This window comes from Macrotis lagotis, chromosome 1 (assembly GCF_037893015.1).
Source record: "Macrotis lagotis isolate mMagLag1 chromosome 1, bilby.v1.9.chrom.fasta, whole genome shotgun sequence".
Classification (NCBI taxonomy): domain Eukaryota; kingdom Metazoa; phylum Chordata; class Mammalia; order Peramelemorphia; family Peramelidae; genus Macrotis; species Macrotis lagotis.
Window position 1 is genome coordinate 118,141,800 of NC_133658.1, and position 21,172 is coordinate 118,162,971.

A 21,172-nucleotide genomic window follows, 5' to 3' on the forward strand; every position below is an offset into this window, starting at 1 on the left:
CTTACAATAATTCATTTGAATTTTTTCATTTATTTGTACCCCAAGAGAAAAAAATTGCAAATCTAAATAAAACTACTCTATCTTTCCATTTTTCATTATTTTCATAAATTTTACTATATTTTATTTCTCTATTGAGTACAATGAAGAACTAAATTATTTATAAGAACACGGACTAGCACTAAATATTATGGTCATGTTTCTATAGAAACAATGTTTTCTGAAATATAAATGTAAAATACCATCAGTAATTTTAGGAGAAAAAAAGAAAAAAGTCAAGATTCTTCTTGGAATTATATGGGTACAGTTGATTTTTCTGGTTAAGACAAAAATCAAATATTTCTTTGCAACTAGAGGATTTCCACCCTCATCCATCTTCTCCCATACAGTTACAGACAATTTAGAAATAAATTTTTTAATAAGAGAAAAAATTGCCTGAAAAGTTCATATTTGGATTAAAGAAAAGCTCCTTATACATTTATTACAAAAAGTTTTTAAAAGTTTTAAACTTTGAAATTCATAAATAAAACTACATGACCAAAGTTAAAGAATTAAAAGGGACCTATGGAAGAACCAGAGGGGTCAAGGCAAGGCAGTAAACACTAAAAGTAGAATTTGAACCTGAATCCTAAGATGCAAGATTAGTGTGTTTTTTCCAAACCTAGAGAATGAAAAAAGATTTGCCGAAAAAGTATCTGAATGACTGATGAAGTTGATGTAATCATGAGTTTATACGACATTTCACTTGAATTAAGAAATATATTGGTTTTCTTATATATATAAATTTTAGGTAAAAAAAATCAAATTGGATGAAATGTGTTATTGAAAAACTTACCTTCTTCTAAATGCTTCCAGATGTGTCTTCAGCATAAGAAGTCCTCTTTCAATAATGGTAAGGCTTGAGTGTGATTCTTGCTCAAGATTGCTAGAGGCTATCATAAGGCTCTCCATGCATTTACTAATAAATTCTTGCTCTTTCTCCAAACCTGTTTTACCTAAAATTAGATTTTTTAAAACAAAAAAATTGTCTACTTTGGAAACTATGAAAATTTACAAAATATGATAAAATGAACATATTTTTCCCACTTCATTTCAGAGTATAACTAATAAAGCTAAAATTTCTTACCATTAATATAATAGGAGTTGATATACTGTATAGCTGCCCGACTAACATCACCAGACTGTGCTCTTAAAGCAATGCCCCAGAATTGGTCCATACCACATAGCTATAGAGAAAAATGTAACATTTTATCAAACTACACAGACAAGAGCAAAACAAAAGTCTAATGACATTAAAAATATTAATACCTGATCAAGTGATCAATTATAGCTAATAACTTAAAACGTATAAGCTTAACTTAGACAAGCTTTCTATATTTAAGAAAATTTTAACTTACAGCTGAAGTTTCATACAAGAATGTGGCTACAGGGGCGGCTAGGTGGCGCCGTGGATAGAGGCACCGGCCCTGGAGTCAGGAGTACCTGAGTTCAAATACAGCCTCAGACACTTAATAATTACCTAGCTGTGTGGCCTTGGGCAAGCCACTAAACCCCATTGCCTTGCAAAAACTAAAAAGAATGTGGCTATAAACTAGGGAAACTGATCTATTCAGCTGGTCTGGTTGTACACAAAACACTGCATACAGCTATAATACAACAGTGGTTCAGTCAAAAATTTATGCTGAAACCTTTCATTCTATCACATACAGAACTTTTTATAAAGTGTAATAATGTACTTTAAAATAATAAAAAAAACTACCGTATTAAACCTTTAAGTAATTCACATGAGTATTTCATTTTAACTACATGGATATCTGTCAATTATCCCTAGGCAAGAAACAACAAAATAAAATTATAACTAGAAGCTCTCAAAAAAGTTAGGTATCTTTGATAGAAATATGAAAAATAAATTAAGGGGCTGAAACAGAACTGAGCAGAAAAACAGAAACAATCTATACAGTAAAGCTATTACTTTAAAACCTTTCTTGAAGAATGAGTATCAATCATAATTTGCTTAAAGTTATAAAGAATGATGATCAAGAAACTAATCTAAAGAACAAGAACACAAAGAGGCAGACATGGAAAAACATATTAAGAAAACATTGGCAAAATGCATCACATTTTTTTCTTGGCAAAACAGATCATCCTTATACTTCTCTCCTTCAATATCTACTAAACTGCTCTTTTATAAAAGTTATTTAGAATAATAAGGTCTGTAAAAGAAATCAAAACTGTAGTAAATTATATATAATGAAAATTCTATCAAAATTCTATAATTCTATATTGTTTAATGACACATCATGAAGTTGTCACCTGAAGCTGGCTAAAGTTGAAGACCTTGGATTCCAAATATCCATTTTTAGATTTGAATAATCTGTCATGGTTTAATAAGCATTCACCAATAAACATGAAATAATGTACATATGCAAGATCCCAATGAAATGATGGCAGCAAAATGAAATGAAACTGAAAGATTATCCAGATATTAAAATCATGCTCTGTATACATCATTCATGAAAAATATTTGGATTTTTTATGTCTTTTGATAGAAAATGTTTTAGTGCCATCTGACAAAATAAAATGTTTACGAAATTTAACAAGGAGCACTAAAATTTTTGCAAGGTTTTAGTAATGAAGATTTTTATTCATTTAAATACATGAATTCTTCCCATTCATGTAAAAAGACCTAAATAAAAAGGTATAGAAAAATAACCAAATGCATAAAGAGAAGTTCCCAAAGTCTTACCTCAGAGTTTGAGCCACCATCATATGCACTAGTAGCCAATCGTGCCAAGTTGCAAAGATGTTGAAACAAATTTAAACCAGTCATACTAATAGTTTCAGGTTTTAACTGTGGCATCTAAATAAAATAAAGCAATATTAATGTAAATATAAAATCAATAAATTTTTATTTTAAATCATCCAGAATATTGTTGACAAAGCACTGGGAAAAAAATCAATTTGTTGAAATTATCATTGAATGAATATCCAGAGGAAGGAGCTGAATTTTAAGCTGAGATTAAAAACAATGGAGAAATCCTAAGAGAGAGGGTAATATTGGAACATTTTCCAAGAATGTTGTATATGCAAAGGCATGGGGATGGGACATGAGAATATCATGTGTGATCAAGAAAGACAATAAAGCATGTGAGGTGGCATGGTATATAACAAGGTGGGAAAGGTAGATTGAAGCAAGGCTGTGTAGAGATTTAAAACAAAGGAATTCATATGATATATCAGAGGCACTAAATGGCTGAGATGGTAATTTAGAAGATTTTTTTTTGCAGCTACTGATTAGGTATTGGATAAAAAAAATGTCTGAGAAAGGATTATCATTTAAGAATGCTATTTCGGGGCGGCTAGGTGGCATAGTGGATAAAGCACAGGCCTTGGAGTCAGGAGTACCTGGGTTCAAATCTGTTCTCAGACACTTAATAATTACCTAGCTGTGTGGCCTTGGGCAAGCCACTTAACCCCATTTGCCTTGCAAAAATCTAAGAAAAAAAAAAGAATTCTATTTCAATAATCTAGATAAGAGCTGATAAGTACCTGAATTAAGAAGGCTGTTATGTGAATGTAAATATATTATATGCTGTAAAGGCAGAATTAATAAGTATAGACAACTGATTGGTCATCAGAGTAAAGAAGAGTAAGAAGTTCTGAATGAAGTTTAGAACTAGGGGGTTTTAAAGATAATACTACTGTCAAACGAACTGTGAATTTAGGGGGAAAACATAGCAGTCAAAAATAGTCTTTGTCATGAAATTATAATTTTACTGGATATAAAAGGCAAAATTAGATAAAAATGCAGTTTATAAGTGGTTTGAACAAAAATTGGATTTAATTTCATGAAAAACAGAATGGAGGTATCACAATGTAAATCTAAATCATGTTTAATATAATCCAAACAATGCATGTGGAAGTAGTTGAACAGAAATCAGTGATGAATATGGAGATAGGTGAGATTTATTCTTGCCACAATCAATAATTTTTAACTATATCACCTAAGTGACAGGTGTCAAAGCTTATCCTGAAAGGCACTAGAATTAAATTTTATCAATAAAGAAATGTAATAATTACTAAAATTAAAACTGAGAAGCATTTCCTGACTCTTCCCATCAACATAATGAAAGGTACTATTAAAAGACATTAATTGAAAAAAGATGGCCATTGTAAGAGGAAAGAAAAATGCTGTTTTAGTAAGGACAAGGAAATCATTGACAATAACATTCTCCACTCCTACAGTGGAGTTGTCCTGGAGTCCTGTAAATCAATGATGTCTGAAAAAGAAGTGGGCAAATTGTTTAGGCATATATAGTTCTACTCTCTACAACAATAATATCACAGAGAATCAGTTTGAATATTACAAAATGGCATCATCACTGGAAAACTAGTAATGTTACTAATGACAAAAGAAATTGTCATTTATCTTCTATGATGGATAATCAGCAATAATAAAAAGTACTTTCATGGTAGTTTAAAATAAATTAAGTGCCTTCGTTACAGGTAAAAAGCATATATTCAGTGTAGACATTTATTCACCTAAAAAAAAAAGTTAGGTGAAAGTTCAACATTTTTCAAACACTGCTAACATAACAGATTTTGAATAAATAGGTAATACTAAGGAAAGAATTTATACATACATGTGCATCATTTAATTTTGCTAATTAAATCACCAGGAAAAAGAAGATAAACAATATTTTTCAACAAAGCCAAAAAATAACATGTGAAAAAGATATACAATTGTGTAAGAACATCTGACAAAAGAAGTGAAATTCAGAGATATAAAAAAGAATCCTAGATAATGATACAGAAAAACTTAAAACATACATTCAAAGTAATTTTCTATACCTTTTCTAGAAAAAGATGCTTATAAGTTTCCATTCCCATTGCATGTTGATCTTTACTCCGAACTTGATTTAAAAACCAGTGAAGTGCATCATCATAACACTCAGAATCTTCAACTAAGCAGTGCCACAATATGTCGACTTGTTCTAAACTTAGCCCTAGACATAGAAAAAAGCTTTTATTTTCATATAAATAGGACACCTCTCATGTTAAGAAATGTAAATAAAACAAATCTCTCAAAATCATTTATAATGCATTCCCTATAAACAAAAACTTAAAACTGAAAGTTTGAATCCTTAAAATAAGAAATTCATTGATCATGAAAACTAATGTCCTCAAGGGACAATACAGTGATAACAGTAATGAAAATATTTTAAAAATATTTTTAAAGCTACCAGTTTCTCTTGTATTATGAATTATTTTTAAGTACAAAACACCACTTTTTAAAAATTTATAGGGGGCATCTAGGTGGCATACTGGATAAATATAATCACTCATCTTAACAAGACTTCAAGGGGCGGCTAGGTGGCGTAGTGGATAAAGCACTGGCCCTGGAGTCAGGAGTACCTGGGTTCAAATCCAGTCTCTGAAACTTAATAATTACCTAGCTGTGTGGCCTTGGGCAAGCTACTTAAACCCCATTTGCCTTGCAAAAACCTTAAAAAAAAAATTTATACATCATATCAGAAAAGGCGACTTGCTGAAAAAGTAATATTCAGACATTAATCAGACATGTTCTTAAACTCAGTTCTAGTATTTTAAAAATGAGATTCTGGTCTACTAACTAAGAGCTAAATCACGAAATCACTATCAACATTCTTATTATAAATTTAACCAGAAAAGTTGTGGAAGATGCAGCTAAATGGAAAGATGGCTAATGAGTTCTCCTTGTAGTGGCAAATAAAGATTTTCTGTTTCTGTGCTGCTTTCAAAGACAACAAAAAGATATTACAACATGGGACATTTGGTAAATTCCAACAGCAGTATTCATGATAAATATCTGCAAAAAAGTGCAAGAAAAAAATTCAGTAGCTTAGGCACCAACATTTGTTGATGTCGAAGGATAGGCGATGAGAATAGCGAAATTCTATTAAGAATTCATTAGAATTAGGAACTGGATCTATGATTTTGTTGCTATAAAGAATTCCTGAATGATGAAAACTCCCTTTAAAAAAAATAGTTTAGCAGCAACTTTTCAACATAACATCTCAGGGCAGTTATTATTGATTTTTTCTTAGTCATGAACCGTTCTGAAGTTTGTTATAATTTATAAATCCTTCCTTAAAATGTTTTTACATGTATAAAATAAGATAAACTGGATTATAAAGAAAATAAGTTATTCTAAAATATATTTGAAAAAGCAAGTTTAAGACCCTGGATAAGAAGCTATCAGTGAACGCTGATTTATTAACTATATAAAACTTCAGTGACATGTTCATGGTCATTAGGTCACTGACAGAAGGAGAACTGCTCTTCTTTACATTAAGTGTTAATTCTCAACAATTTCACAAAATAGATAACAACAACAACAAAAAAAAAAGACCAAAGAGAAGAATAAGGGAAAAAGACAAGAAAATCTGAGTTAGGAATAAGAAATGAGAAAAGATGCCTCATGCTTATATGTCAAGAATAGATTTTTTTAAAAAATATATTACCTTGGGAACAGATAAGATGGTCCAGTGGAGAGAACACCAGCCCTGGAGTCAGGAGGACCAGAATTTAAACCCTGATCTCAGACTCTTGATACTTACTTATTAGTAGCTGTATGACCTTAGGCAAGTCACTCAACCCCAATGCTTCACAAAAAAAAAAAACCCCACAAAAATTGATACTCTCTAAAAAGATATTTCTTAGCTTAAAACAACCCTTGATCTCTTTGTGGAGAATTATGGCAGAAAAGGACAGCACTCATTTTATAATAAACTGACTAATTTATTTGTAAAATTTTATATCTTACAGGACGATGGAAGATTACGAATAGTCTGACCTCACTAAAGTAGTGATAAGCAGTGGAAGGAAAAAAACAGTTTGGCAAGAGACCAATTTGAGGGATTTCAAGAAGGAAAAAGAGGGCAGTGAATAGACAAAAAATGAAAAATATATATAAAAATTTTTATAAAGAATTTTCAAATTACATATATTCATTATTCTTGGATACAAAAATCCCTGTAATATTGCATTAGAAAACAGAAACTGCATCAAAGAAAATAAAGATGAGTAGTTGAACTATTTAGGAAGGTCTTGCAAGTACAATTTGAGGGCATTTACTGAATGATTTCTGAAAGCTTAGGAACAAGTTCTCATGTTGTTACTCAAAGAAGACAAATGAAGAAACATCAAGAAATACCAATATATAAAAATGCCAATTGTACCATTTCTCGAAAATACTACAGAACAACCTAAAGGGCATCATATAAAAAGACTGAATCAAGCATCTGCCACTGATTTTCTACAACAGACCACATCTGCAAAGTTGCAAAACTGTCTGAAAGGCAGTGAGAATACAAGAAGTCATTCTGATTATACTGTTTACTATAAAAATGCATTTGAATTGAGTGAGCAGAGCAGTGCATTTCTAGCCCAAGGAAGCATTTCCCAGGCTTAGGTCAAATCATACAGAAATTAACATGATCTAATTATCCTGAGATAACAAACGTTTAGTGAGGGATAGAAAAAAAATGCTTAAGTTGAACATTTCACTAAAGAACATCTTTTATCAAGTCATACTCTACCCAGCTTCGCACAATGCCCATACATACCACCCTAGTGAATTCAGCTTGGGGACTCTTATCTCAGAAAAAATGTTCTAAAATGTATAAAATAAAATACAAAACCTCTTACATTAAAATATTTATAAAGCTATTTTTCAAACAAACAGACCCAGGTGAACCTATGAGGCAGGGAGGTCCTTGTCTAGATTCTACAGTCTGCCTAGACTATTATAAACCCAAGAATTTCACAAATGATATGAATAAATAAGTGATCAGAAATCCCTAGCTTTTGATTGCTAACTATACAAGCTCTCTCACTGTGAAAAAGTCATTTTATTTAAGACTACTACTACTACTACTACTACTACTACTACTACTTCCTGTATACAATGTACATAAAGACTCATAATCCATAATCAATCTAAAATGAGTGTTGTGAAGAAAGCACTATGGAAATTGAAAAGGATGTGTGTGTGTGTGTGTGTGTGTGTGTGTGTGTGTGTGTGTGTGTGTGAGAGAGAGAGAGAGAGAGAGAGAGAGAGAGAGACTTATAACTAAAATGGGTCTAAAGTTCTGTTTGATTCGATTTATTATGACTAGAGGAAGTTGAAAGGACAGGATGCAATATCTGATTATGCCTGTGATTTAGAAGCAAGAGGTTTAAAAAAAAAACTTAGTTTTTAAAAGCAATCAAAAGGAAGACTAGGTGGCACAGTGTATAGAGTACCAGTCCTGGAGTCAGGAGGACCTGAGTTCAAATACAGCCTCAGATACTTGACTGTGTGACCTTGGGCAAGTCACATAACCCTTAAATAAAATTTAAAAAATTTTAAAAAGAAAAAAAATGTGATCAAAGCATAAGATGAGAAGTCTACAATACAGATTTATATCACATATAGCTCAATTAGCTAATCTGTGAACAATGGAAAATAAATTCAAAAACTTTTAACTCCATTAAGTGGCACTATCAGTAGTTAGCCTAAAGGCAAATTCAAGAGTAGACTAGACCTCAAACAATATACTGTATAATAACATGCTCAAAATGATACCTGTCTAAAGAATATAAACAGGCAGTTTTCAAAGAAAGAAATCAAAGCTATCAATTAGCCTCAAAAAAAAGGAAAAGAAAGCTCAAAAATCTAGAGAAAAATTAAAATCTGAGATATCATTTCACACATATTAAATTGACAGAGAAGTAAAATGACAAATGCTGAAAAGAATGTCGTAAAAGTAAACTAAAACACTACATTGGTGGTGGAATTGAACTGTGAACTTAGTTCAACCATTTTTGAAAGCAATTTGTAACTATATCCGAAAAGCTGTTAACTGTGCATACCTTTTGACTCAGCAATTCTGCTATTTAGCTTAAAGGAAAAATACCACCATGAATAAAAATATAGCTCTTTAAGAAAGGAAAAGAATAAGAAATTGAAAGAATTTCTATCTTTTGAGGATGGCTGAAAAAATATGGCACTGATTTAATAGAATACTATTGTGCTGTAATCAATTATTTCAGAATTACTGTATGAGGGCAGCTAGGTGGTACGATGGATATAGTACTAGTCCTGGAGTCAGGACCTTAGTTCAAATTTGACCTCAGACATTTAACAATTACCAAGCTATTTGACCTTGGTCATGTCATTTAACTTTGCAAAACCTTACATTTTGCCTTACAAAAACAAAAAATGAGGAAGCAGAGCCAAGATAATGGCATGAAAAATAGGAATTCCTTGAAGTTCTTCCCCGCCAAATACCATAATATAATGACGGGTTGATTGGTCAGATTTGGGCTCAGGTCCTCCTTGTTTGTCCACTGAGCTGCATGGCTGTCCCACAACACACTTTTAAGGAGGGACAATATGAATGGGGAGAGAGAAGAGAAACAGGAGAGGGGAGGAATACATGGAGGGAAATACAGTTTAGCAAAAATATCTGGGAAAAAAAACACTGAAGCAACTTCTCTGACAAGACATATAATAAAGAATGTGATTCATCCCAGAGACAACTGATGTTATTTGAACACAGAATGAAGTATAATTTTTTAAATTTTTTTTCTCACCATAGGTTTCGTTATTTGTGGGGGAAGGGAGGATTAGGTTTACTTTTCCAACAAGACTAGTTTAGTAATGTATAAAAAAAAGCAAAAACAATATACAAAAACAAACAAGACCTGTATGAACAGAAAAACTGAAGAAACTAGAAATAGGAGAACTACTCAGTATGAAGCTACAGTATGAAGATAATCAACTGTGAAAGACTTAGTAATAGTTAAATCTGATCAAGACAAGGACTCAACATCATTTCAAAGGAGTCTAATGAAATATATTCACATCTCCAGATGGAGAACTAATTTATTCAGAATAGACTGAAGAATATTTTTTTCTTTTTCTTATTTTTTTAAAAGACATGGCTAATGGGAAAATTTGTTTCCCATGAAGAAGAATATTTGAAATAGGATTTTTTTTCTTTTGTTCTCATTAGTCAGAGAAGGTAGTAGGGGAGAAAATTTAGACCTGAAAAAAATAAAAATGCCCCTTTTAAAAAACAAACATTAAATTCTCAAGTCCCAATAACAAATTTTGAAAAAAGGAAGTTAAAGCACAGCAATATTCTCCTACAAGGTTAAAAGATCAGATAATTAAAGACTTACTAAAATGATCTGGTGATCCAAGAGTAGAAAAAACACATGTCAAGAACTGAAGTCGAACTTGAACCTCTGCACTGTGACTGTACCTATATTTTTAAAAATATCATTAAAATAATTTTAAAATTCTTTATTTCATACATTTTGGAATAGATTAATAAATGCTTATCCCATCTAAATAAATTTCAGATTTAGAAAATAAATTCAGAAAAATAAAGGATTATGGTAAGCATTAATTATTATAAAACAAAAGCTTAGTTTAATAAAAGCTTATTTCAATTTTATGATCTCCAAATTTAAATGAGAAAAATCAAATCTTTCAAATTAAATAAGAACTAGTGACTGTCATCATGAGATGAAAGACTTAAGTGCCCAGCCCATAAATGTTTGCTCTCATAAGTATAGTATTTCTCAAAACATAGGAATAATACTTATCAAAATGAAAGCTAATCACCTGATCAAATTTAATCAATGAAGCAGCATGGTACAGTGGAGAAAGGTGTCTGAGGACACAGTTTCGGCTCTACACCTGTGATCTTCCATGGACCTCAGCTCCCTTATCTGGTACATGAGGGAAATTAACTACTGGATGGTCTCTTAAGTCCTTTTCTATGAATAATCTTTAAGCCTATGAACTACAAACTGATATTGTTATTTTCTAAAAACAATTTCACATAAAACAAAAGTAAAATTATCCTCATTTTAAAATTATTTAAATAATGCCTAGTTAAGAAGATAAGCTGGACGACTTTCTTTTTTCTTAAGATTATTTATTTTGAGTTTTACAATTTTTCCCCAAATCTTCCTACCTACCCCCCACCCCAAGGTAGTCTGTTAAGTCTTTACAATGCTGCTGGATGATTTTCAAAAGGTGCTTTGCTGAATCTAACTTTAAAAAAATTTAATCAAGTGATCGCTCCCCCACTTAATATTCATGGGCCTCAGGATTCTCATCTATAAAATGAGAGAGGTTGGTTGGTTGATGGTTGTCCACCACTAATTGTTTTGGTTGGTTGGTTCTTGTCCTTTGTTATAGAAGAAAACCAAAAGGATATCACCAGGTTTGAGAAAAATTGCAGCAGTATGGCTATCAGATGAATATGAGCTCAGAATGCTCTACCACAGACCGGGCACAAATAGTCTATGTGAATAACTGGGGTGTTTCCCTAAACTTATGTATATCACATTTCCTTTAAGCTGCTTTCATTCTGCCTTCCTTAGAGTGCAGCACTGCCGAGGGCACACGAATCTAGGTCAGTCCTGTGCCAGTATCTCTCATACTGTACAAACAATTCTAAAGTTCTTCAATAGGGCCTTCAGGGTGTCTTGATATTGTTTCTTCTGACTCCTTTGTGAGTGCTTGCCCTGTATGAGTTCTCCATAAAATAGTAATGTAATAATTTTGGATTGTTAGGCAGCTTAGCTCAAGAAAAGACCTTGGTGTCTGGATTGTTTTCCTGCCAGATTAACTTCAGAATCTTCCTAAGACATGGCACAGGTAGACTGTCCAGGTTTCCCAGGCATATAGCAATTAACTCAGCACAACAGCTTGTGGCCCTTCAGTTTGGTAGTCAGTCTAATACCTCTTCCCTCCCACACTTCCCAAAAACTGAGCTAGTACTGACAATGTGTGTGCCATTCTCATTTTCAATGTGTAGCTCCCCGGAAAGGACAATGCCCGGGTTAAGTGAACTTTTCCACAGTATCCAAACATCTTCATTGCTGTAACTGATGGTTTCATATATGGATGGTGTGCTATTTGATGAAGCACACCTGTGTTTTCTTGATTGAATGCACAATCATCTGCAAACAGAAGATCATGAACAATACTCCCTCCAATTTAATTGCAGCTTGTAGCCTTTTCAAGTTGAAGAATTTGCCATCAGTGTGATAGTTGTCCATCATTAACATATAAAACTGATGAATTTCTCCAGACAACCATATTTTAACATGACTTTCACAAATCATACCATCAAAGTCTAGGTCTTGGTAAGATCAATGAACTATTAATTATATACCAGCCTATGGTCTGTTCCTGGCATTGCTCCTAGAGATATCAAGTAGCAAATACCATATGGAACACCCCTTGGCCCTTTCTGAAACCACACTGGCTCTGCGTGACTATCTTCCCAGTAAAGCATCAGTTCCATGAAGGGAAGGCTCTACACCAAGATAATTGTTGACAATGACTGAGAGGGAGAGATACCCCCAACTCCTATCCTGTGATTGTCACAGAACAACCTATTTCTTTTTCCTTGAATTCCTAGGGGAAAAACCTCCTCTTGCCATATAACCGGGAAAATTTCCATCAGCAGTGGACCCCCCCTTGCCTTATAGATCACAGTAAGAAAAGAATCAACTCAATGGCTTCAGCCTTGATTGATGACACTCAGTTGTGAATACAATAGAGGTAGTCAGCCTATCTCTCTAGCATCATTTCCTTATCACTAAGCAAACTGGCTAGTTAGAGGCACCATATGTCTTCAGAACCTCTTTGGGGACAGCTAGAGCACTGGCCTTGGAGTCAGGAGAACCTGAGTTCAAATCTGGCCTGGGACACTTAATAACTGCCTAACTGCATGACTGGGCAAGTCACTTTACCCCATTGCCTTAAATAAAAATTTTTAAAAATTAAAAAAATAAAACTGCTTTGGATTGTTATTATCTGCATAAAACCATTTCCTCTCCCTTCTTATGACTCAAGAATCCTACTTCTCTTTAAGCATCACTTGTACTTTATTTTTCCACAAAGGTTAAATGCTGTCTTCTTAAGGACAGATTAATTATTTTACTGGTAAACCCAGTGGAGTTTGCATTTTTTTTCCATTTAATACTTTCTGCATTTCCCTATCACTTTTCTGAAACCAATCTTGATGTATGTGAGTTTGCTGGACCAGATGAGTAAATGCAGTGCTGTACAGGAGATCTCAAAGCTGCACACTCTTTTCCTGTGAAACTGTTGTCAACTGTGTAGTGGCTTCGCTTTCCCTCAAAATATTTAATATTGAACAGTTAATGATTAGAAAAGTGCTCTAATCCACTGACAATTAAGTCACCCAGAATCATAAGCTTGTCTTCTTTCAATCTACTGATGATGAGAGTCTCAGGGTCTTCATAAAATTTTTCTTTGACCTTTTGTCACAGTAGAAGTTATGTGGTATCCTGCAAGTGGCAATCATGTTGTCATGTGTCTGTTGTTTGCACCTTTTCAAAGGCATAGAAATTGTTGACTAGATTAGTTTTGATTGCAAAACCTATCACTAAGGTTATCTTGGAAAAAGGTAGCTCATATTTAAGGCTTATATCACTCAAGGCTGCTATTTGAATACAAGAGCTTTTCAGCCTTCTTATCTATGAGATTTCCTAAGTATGCTCAAGTATGCTCACATTTTTAATTGATTTGAGTTTTAACAGTGTTTAATGTGCCTCCCATGGCAAAAAAAAAAGAGGTAGGATGAAGCAAATAATTTTTAAGGCACCTTTCCTAGCCCTTTTTCTCATGCTAGGTGATCAGTGTGGACGTTTAAAAAGATTGCTCATGCGTAGCTAGATGGCTCAGTGGATAAAGCATCTGTACCCTGGAGTCAGGAGGACCTGGGTTCAAATCCAACCTAATAATTGCCTAGCTGTGTGATCTTGGGCAAGTCACTTAACCCCATTGCCTTGAAAAAACCAAAGGGAAAAAAAAAGGTTGCTCACATCCCCTTTGATCCAACAATACCACTACTGGGTTTGAATCCTAAAGAGATCATGAAAAAGGTTAAAAGCCACACATGTACAAAAATATTCATACCAGCTGTGTTTGTAGTGGCAAAGAATTGGGAATTGAGGGGATGTCCATCCACTGGGAAGTGGCTGAACAAATTGTGGTGTGTGTGTGTGTGTGTGTGTGTGTGTGTGTGTGTGTGTGTGTGTATGATGGAACACTAATGTTCTAAAGGAAATCACAAGGGACAGGACTTCAGAAAAGCCTGGAAAGATTTGCATCAATTGTTGCTGAGTGAGATGAGCAGAACCACCTTCAAAACAACATGGGGTGATATTAATGATCAACCTTGATGGACTTGCTTACTCTATCAGTGCAACAATCAGGGACAATTTTAGGGGATCCATAATGGAGAATGCCACCCTTATTCAGAGAAGGAACTACAGAGTTTAAACAAAGACTAAAGATTATTATTTTCAAATTTTAAAAAGTTGCCATATATTATATAATTTTGCAATCTCTAATGTTTTCTTTCTTCCATATGGATCTGTTTCTTCTCTCCACACATCTATGCATATCATACAAGCAAATATAAAGACTATATCAGATTGTCTTCTGTTGGGGGGGAGGAAGAAAAATTTTAAAATTCAAAACCTTGCAAAAAAGGATGGTATTTATTTGGGAAAAAAAAATGAAGTTTATATATATATATTATATATATATTTTAAAGTAGTTACTCAGACGCCAGGGAGATACTGAATTGAACTGGTGTTTCAATCCAATGAGAAAATGACACCTTGGCTTAAATTGCTTATGTGCAGCTCCCAGTGTATCCACATCTGCTGTTTTGTCACTTGCCTGTTCTCATAGGCCTTTGAGGTAAGAAAAAAATGGTAAAATAGTAAAAGTGATGTCTTTTGACTCACACATATTGGATTTAAATGAGGTATTGTTGAACTAAGTCATTGGCTTCATTGTCATCTCCAGAATCAAAGTCCACTGTCAAGACAAAAGTCAAGATCCTCCATGTCTAACCAAGTTTGAAAATTTCCACAGTATCTGCTTTAAGCAGATGCCTTTAGGCCACTGAACAAATGGTTTTCATTTGCCCATTCTATTGAAAGAAGTCTTCACAGGCTTGGTATAGTCACAGGAACAGATGTGAGACCCCTTTAGTCACCCCCTCCATTTTATCTAGGCTGTCTGCTGAAATGGCTTACTGGGTTTGGTTGCACAGAGTTTTGGTTGCTAGAGTTTTCTGGAGCCACAGGTGAGCAAATCTGGTGGGCATCAAAGGTGGAAAACAGCCCTAACAAGAGCTGAATCCTGACCCTGCAGCTCAGACCTTCTACTGGCTGGTCTTTCAGCACAACATCTTTAAATATAATAACTAAAAAACGCTATTTTCTATAACAATGTAAAATTATTTTATTTCATATTAAATATAACTATAAAGATAAGGCTAGAAATCTTTAGTTTTTAAATTTCAAGTTTTTTTTTAATTGAAACCTGTTTAATATATTAATCAGTGAGACCATGGAATCTACCACTCCTAGAGACCTTTAAAACAGCAAAATCAAATATATTGTAAAATTAGCTCTGATATAACATTGGCTAGATGATCTTTCCAAAGTTTCCCTTATTTTGCTTAATGTGGCCTTCAAAATTTTTTTAAATAAGTCTGGCAATAAGAGAAGTAGGTGAAATGGGACTCTCTATTTAGTCATTTTTTGTGCATAATTACAAACTGCTTACTAGAATAATTGAATAAATTAAGATTGGTTCAATATCTTTTTCCTTTCTTTTCATTATGTATAAAGAAATTAAGAGGAAAAAAACCTTTATAATTAAAAAATTGAAATAACAAAATCAAAGTCTAAGTATGTTTACCATTCCTTAAATTATTTCAAAGGCATTTAAATGCCTATGGAAGGATTTTATATAATAATGAGAAAGAATAATTACACAACATTTCCTATGAACCAGACCTAATCCTAATTTTACTCTCATTTGATCATCATAAAAGCTAGGGTGCTGTTATTAGTCACCACCCATTCCTCACTTTTCACTACAAAATTTCCCTTTGCCTATATTTAAAATGGGAGGATTGGAGATGGAATGAAAAAACATTTCCAAATAATTTTTAAAATAGAATACTTACTCTGAAATTAACTTTTAGGAACTCGGCATGTCATTATCTGCCTCAATTGGATTTTACTGAGATGATCTCTTAAGAACTTTCCTAGAGCAGCTCGGTAGTTCAATGGATAGAGTACCAGCCCTGGAGTCAGGAGGACCTAAATTCTAATCTGACCTCAGGCACTTAATTTCCTAGCTGCATGACCTTAGACAAGTCACTTAAACCCATTTATTAAATAAACAAAATTTTTAAAAATATAGCCTTCCCGAGACTCAGTTTCTTCATGTGTAAAAAGTGTTGGACCAAATAACCTCAGGATTAATGTATATGAAAATGAATATAACAAATTCTGCAAGTAGACACAATATCAAAATACTACACACTTAAGAAACGGAAGCTGAGTCAAAGCAAAATTTTAAATAATGTAAAATGAACAACTTCTAAAAGATTTACTATGCTTTTCATTTCTATTTGTAAGATTAATAATTTTTTTCAAAGTATCTAAGTCATAGGAGTGTCAAAAGTAAGGAAAAAAGTAAAGAAGTTTGGAAAAGTACACTGTTGGAGGCAGCTAAGTGACACAGTGGATAAGAGCACTGGCCCTGCAGTCAGGAGGACCTGAGATCAAATCTGGCCTCATTCACTTAGTAATTACTTAGCTGTGTGACCTTAGGAAGTCACTTAACACCACTACTTTGCAAAAAAAAAAAAAAAAAAAAAAAGTACAATGTTAATATACTTAAGAATGAGGAAAAGAATTGAGTTTTATGTCTATAAGCTCATATAATTCAAGTACAATGCTACATATACTTACAGGGCATGTTTATGTCTCCCTTCTCTTACAGCTTGAATGTAGTGTACCAAATTATCAAAGAAAAGCTTCATCATGTTTAGTTCTTTTTCTGCCCACCTGGTCCATTTATTTAAAAAAAAAAGGATAATTTTATTTTTGTGATAACAGACAGTATTACAATGTGAAAAAGTTTTAAATAGATGTATCTATCATCCACTAATCTTTAATACCTAAGGAAAAGATGATCCTTATGTAAAGACCAAGTCATGCTAATTGCACTTTTCTTCAAATACTCAATTATCCTTGCCTATAATCCTATGAGTTGGAGTTTTTTGCCAAAAGACTAGATGCAATTTTCTACATCATTATTTCTATTTAATACTGTCACTTCTCAAGTACTTTAAATATGACTGTCAACACTATGACCAGACTAAATTGTTCAACAAGTTCCCCATAGATCTATTAATTGATAACTTGTTTTTGTTTCTCAGTACTCACACAGTTCCAATTCCCTTTAGCTTTTCCTACTATTAACCACACCTTCCTCTTTGATATCTTATCCACCCTAGGCTTCTATGACCCTGGTTCTCCACCCATGTACAAGTAAATTCACTCAGTATCTTTACTTGGATCATTATCAACATCTTACACTCACTAAAATGAGTATTTCCTCAGGGCTCTGGATCTAGTCCTTATCTAGACTCAGTGATTTCATTAGTTCTATTTGAATCCAATTACCATTTCTAGAGGTTGGCAGAGAATTTCTCTATATATGTCTTGATTTATTCAAAATTCATGTTTTATACTATCCAGTGACTTCAAATAGATTTTACAAAATGCCCTTTAAACATTTTAAACTAGATTTCATCCTAAAGCTATTCTTTATTTACCTCTTTATCTTAAGAGTAGCATCTTCATATCATTCACCCTGATTCAGAACCTAAGAGTCATCCTACAATCTTCTTCAATTATGCCATATTTTATCTAGTCCATCTCCAAAATCTCTCTTACATCTTGTCCTCTTTTATACCTGTGCCCTTCTCTCCATTTATACACCTACCATATTACCATATATTCTGGACTACTTTATTTGCCTCCTAAGTGATTTCTGACTTCAGTCTTTACTTTTTCTATTCCATCTCTATGCAGATGCCAAAATAATCTTCCTAATGCATAGGTTTGATTATACAAATTTTTTACACAAAATATTTCAGTGGTGCTTTTCACATTATTTCTAAGACAAATTTCTGACTTGGTATGTAAAGCCTTCCACAAACTGACTCCCATTTAGTTTCTAACCTCATTTTATACAACTATACTTCAAAACCTATATATTAAGACAAATGTTTCATGAATTTTGTTTCTATTCCTTCATGTGGATCATCCCTATGCTAGAATCCTATTCCCTTCAAGTCTTACCACTAGAGGAAGACCTGATAAAGGCTTTCATGATAAACCTACTATTTCCTTTGTTCCTTCCCTTGCCCAACCCCTCATCCCCACCTTGGACCATTTTTCTTATAATCCCTGATTATAAGTTCCTACACCAAGGCAGTAGAGAGTATTTTTTTTTGTTTTGTATCCCTAATATCTTAAATGCTGTGCCTTGAATAGAATATACATTTATTAGATTTTTGTTGAATATCAATATCATTTATTTTCCTTGAAGAAGTTTTTTTATTCACCATTGATTCTACAAAAATCACAAAAATTCAGGATACACTTCTTCGTTCTCAATATCGAATACTCAAGGAATCAATCAATTATCAAGCATATATGTGCTAGCCATAATTGTTAGGTACTGCTGTGTTGACCACAGGAATAATTAGTGATTAAACAGGGATATGCAGATTTAGACATTACATTCCTAATGCAATAAGCCACTCAAATGTTTTCAAGCTTAAAAAACTATATTAAGATATGAAATATAACAGAAGTCTTTGCTTTTAAAAAATACTGTTTTATGACCTTCAGGTATGCTGAGATAGCCAAGTTTTTAAAAAAATATTTCTCAAATACATCCTGTTTTCTTCTCTGACACTGCCAGCCCTCTGGTGCAGATTCCCATTACCTCCTTCACAGACTATACTACAATAGCCTGCTGACTGGTCTGCCTATAACATATCTCTCCCTACTTCACTTTATCCTCCACTGAAAAAGTTGAGATAAGATATATGATAAATGATTTTTTTTCCAATGCCAAAAGAATTTTATATTTGATCCTAGGGGTGAAAAAGAGCGACTAGGGGCAGCTAGGTGGTGCAGTAGATAGTGCACTGGCCCTAGAGTCAGGAGGACCCGAGTTCAAATCCAGACTCAGACACTTATTACCTAGCTGTGTGACCTTGGGCAAGTCACTTAACCCCCAAAAAAACTTAAAAAAAAAGAGCTACTGGAGTTTACTGGGGAAAAGACATGATCAGGCCTGTGATTTCAACAAATCACAGAGGACAGTCAGGCCTGGATCAAATTGATGGGAATGGCAGAAAAGAGAATATAGCAAGATTAGAATGACTTTCAAAGTAGCAAAAACCTTTTAAATGAAAGGCAAGAGATTCTTCCCTAATGGTCATCAAAATCTAGTAGATTCACAATTATATTATCTCCCCAAGTACAGAATGATGAAATAGACAAGGGTAATAAACTTTGGTCTAGAAAGGTCTGGAATCAAATACCATTTATTACATTGTGATATTTACTACATCACTTAACCTATATGAATTTCAGTTCCTAAAATGATGGTACTGAAAAGTATCATAACCACTTTAAAGGAAATGTATATTAATTGATTTATAAACTTTACATTGTAGAAAAGTAATATAAACCAATCCATAGGCATTTATTATGCCCTAAAGCACTAGTAAAACAACACAGAGAGGGGAGGCTAGGTGGCGCAGTGGATAAAGCACCGGCCTTGGAGTCAGGAGTACCTGGGTTCAAATCCGGTCTCAGACACTTAATAATTACCTAGCTGTGTGGCCTTGGGCAAGCCACTTAACCCTGTTTGCCTTGCAAAAACCTAAAAAAAAAAAACCCACAAAGAGCACAGAAGGTAACTTTAGAGGGAAAATGAGAGAAGGAAGAAGCAAGGTAGGTGACTATAGAAAAAAGTCAGGGACTCAAAGTAATGGAACACCAGACAGTGCAAAATCATAGAAATGGTATCTGGAGAATGATATGAACAAAATGACACGAGGGTGAAAAAAGGCAGCAATAAAGAGCATTCATTTAAACAATTGATATAACAAAAAAAGGCAATGGAACTGAGGGTCAGGAGAAATAAATTCTAATCAATCCTGATTCTACCACTAAAAGAAAACTGTATTTTCTTCAGGAATCTCAGTTTCTTCACCTGTACACTGACAAGATCTCTAAAGTTCACTCTAGCAATAACATTTTATTGATAAACATCCTATATTTACTTACATTGTTATCCAATGTGTATCATAACTACTCCCAAATTGCTGAAAGGTACCAAACAATTTTGGAAGGAGACGAAGTGAAACAACTACAGATCTAAAAAAATAAATAAAGAGGAAATATTTTTAGTAAATTTTCCAAATTATATTTATTATTTCAAAGTCAAAGTGATGATATATATGGTACATATTCGATCAAGATTTATATTTCATGAAATTGTGGTCTAGTATCTTTAAGTAAAAGGAACAGTTGTACCACAATAAACATTAATTCCATAGAAACAAAATTAGGTGAAGCATAATATTGTTAATTTGTGAATTCATTATATTAAACTAAATATTTTATACTATATGCTATAACATGAAAAATCAAATTATAATTTCAATACAATGATCCTTAAGTCTTATGAAGTGTAGGAACTAAGAGAAATATGATTCCTGGGGCTTCTGATGTCTTTTTATCTCAGAAAAAAATCATATTGAAAATTTATTAGAATATAGAATAACAAACATTTCTTAGACAGTATTTTCAACACAGTATTTAGTTTATATTCAGTAGTAACCAATCCTCAGTAGAGTTTTAGATAACGAAAGTGACTTGGGAGGTAGAAATTGGAAAATTATACTTTTTTCCTGTTAATTAACCCACTGAGTTTTCAAAAGGATTAATAAATGTTACAAAATAAACAGCAAGAAAGATACTACTAAGAAGTTGGTTAGTTTAAGTAAACATATCATTGTCACAATGTATCACAGAGACCTTTGAAAATAGAAAGTATAATTAACTTGTGCAAAGAAGAAGAGTAAGGTAGTTGATAGTATGGAAAATAGTTTATCTACCACAAAATGACTGTTTTAAAAAATTAGTGAAATGTCAAAAATTCTCAAATATTGAGAATTAAAAACATTAGGAC

General features: G+C 33.1%; 1 protein-coding gene across 6 annotated transcripts in view; it reads right to left on the minus strand.

The window, feature by feature from the left end:
• USP34 (ubiquitin specific peptidase 34) overlaps nucleotides 1-21,172 on the minus strand; it is a 398,976-nt gene that overhangs the window by 167,731 nt on the left and 210,073 nt on the right. For 5 of the 6 annotated variants that reach the window (XR_012472449.1, XM_074206826.1, XM_074206813.1 and 2 more), the window contains 7 exons: nucleotides 20,266-20,355; nucleotides 16,861-16,956; nucleotides 10,207-10,289; nucleotides 4,849-5,003; nucleotides 2,744-2,857; nucleotides 1,124-1,223; nucleotides 833-992 (listed from right to left, as the gene is read on the minus strand). The exons of the other annotated variant lie outside the window; for it this stretch is intronic. Coding sequence is in view for 4 of the 5 variants with exons in the window: in XM_074206826.1 (XP_074062927.1) it covers nucleotides 833-992; nucleotides 1,124-1,223; nucleotides 2,744-2,857; nucleotides 4,849-5,003; nucleotides 10,207-10,289; nucleotides 16,861-16,956; nucleotides 20,266-20,355 (798 nt within the window). In the remaining variant the exon portion in view is untranslated. The remainder of the gene's footprint in view (nucleotides 1-832; nucleotides 993-1,123; nucleotides 1,224-2,743; nucleotides 2,858-4,848; nucleotides 5,004-10,206; nucleotides 10,290-16,860; nucleotides 16,957-20,265; nucleotides 20,356-21,172) is intronic. 6 annotated transcript variants of the gene reach the window in all.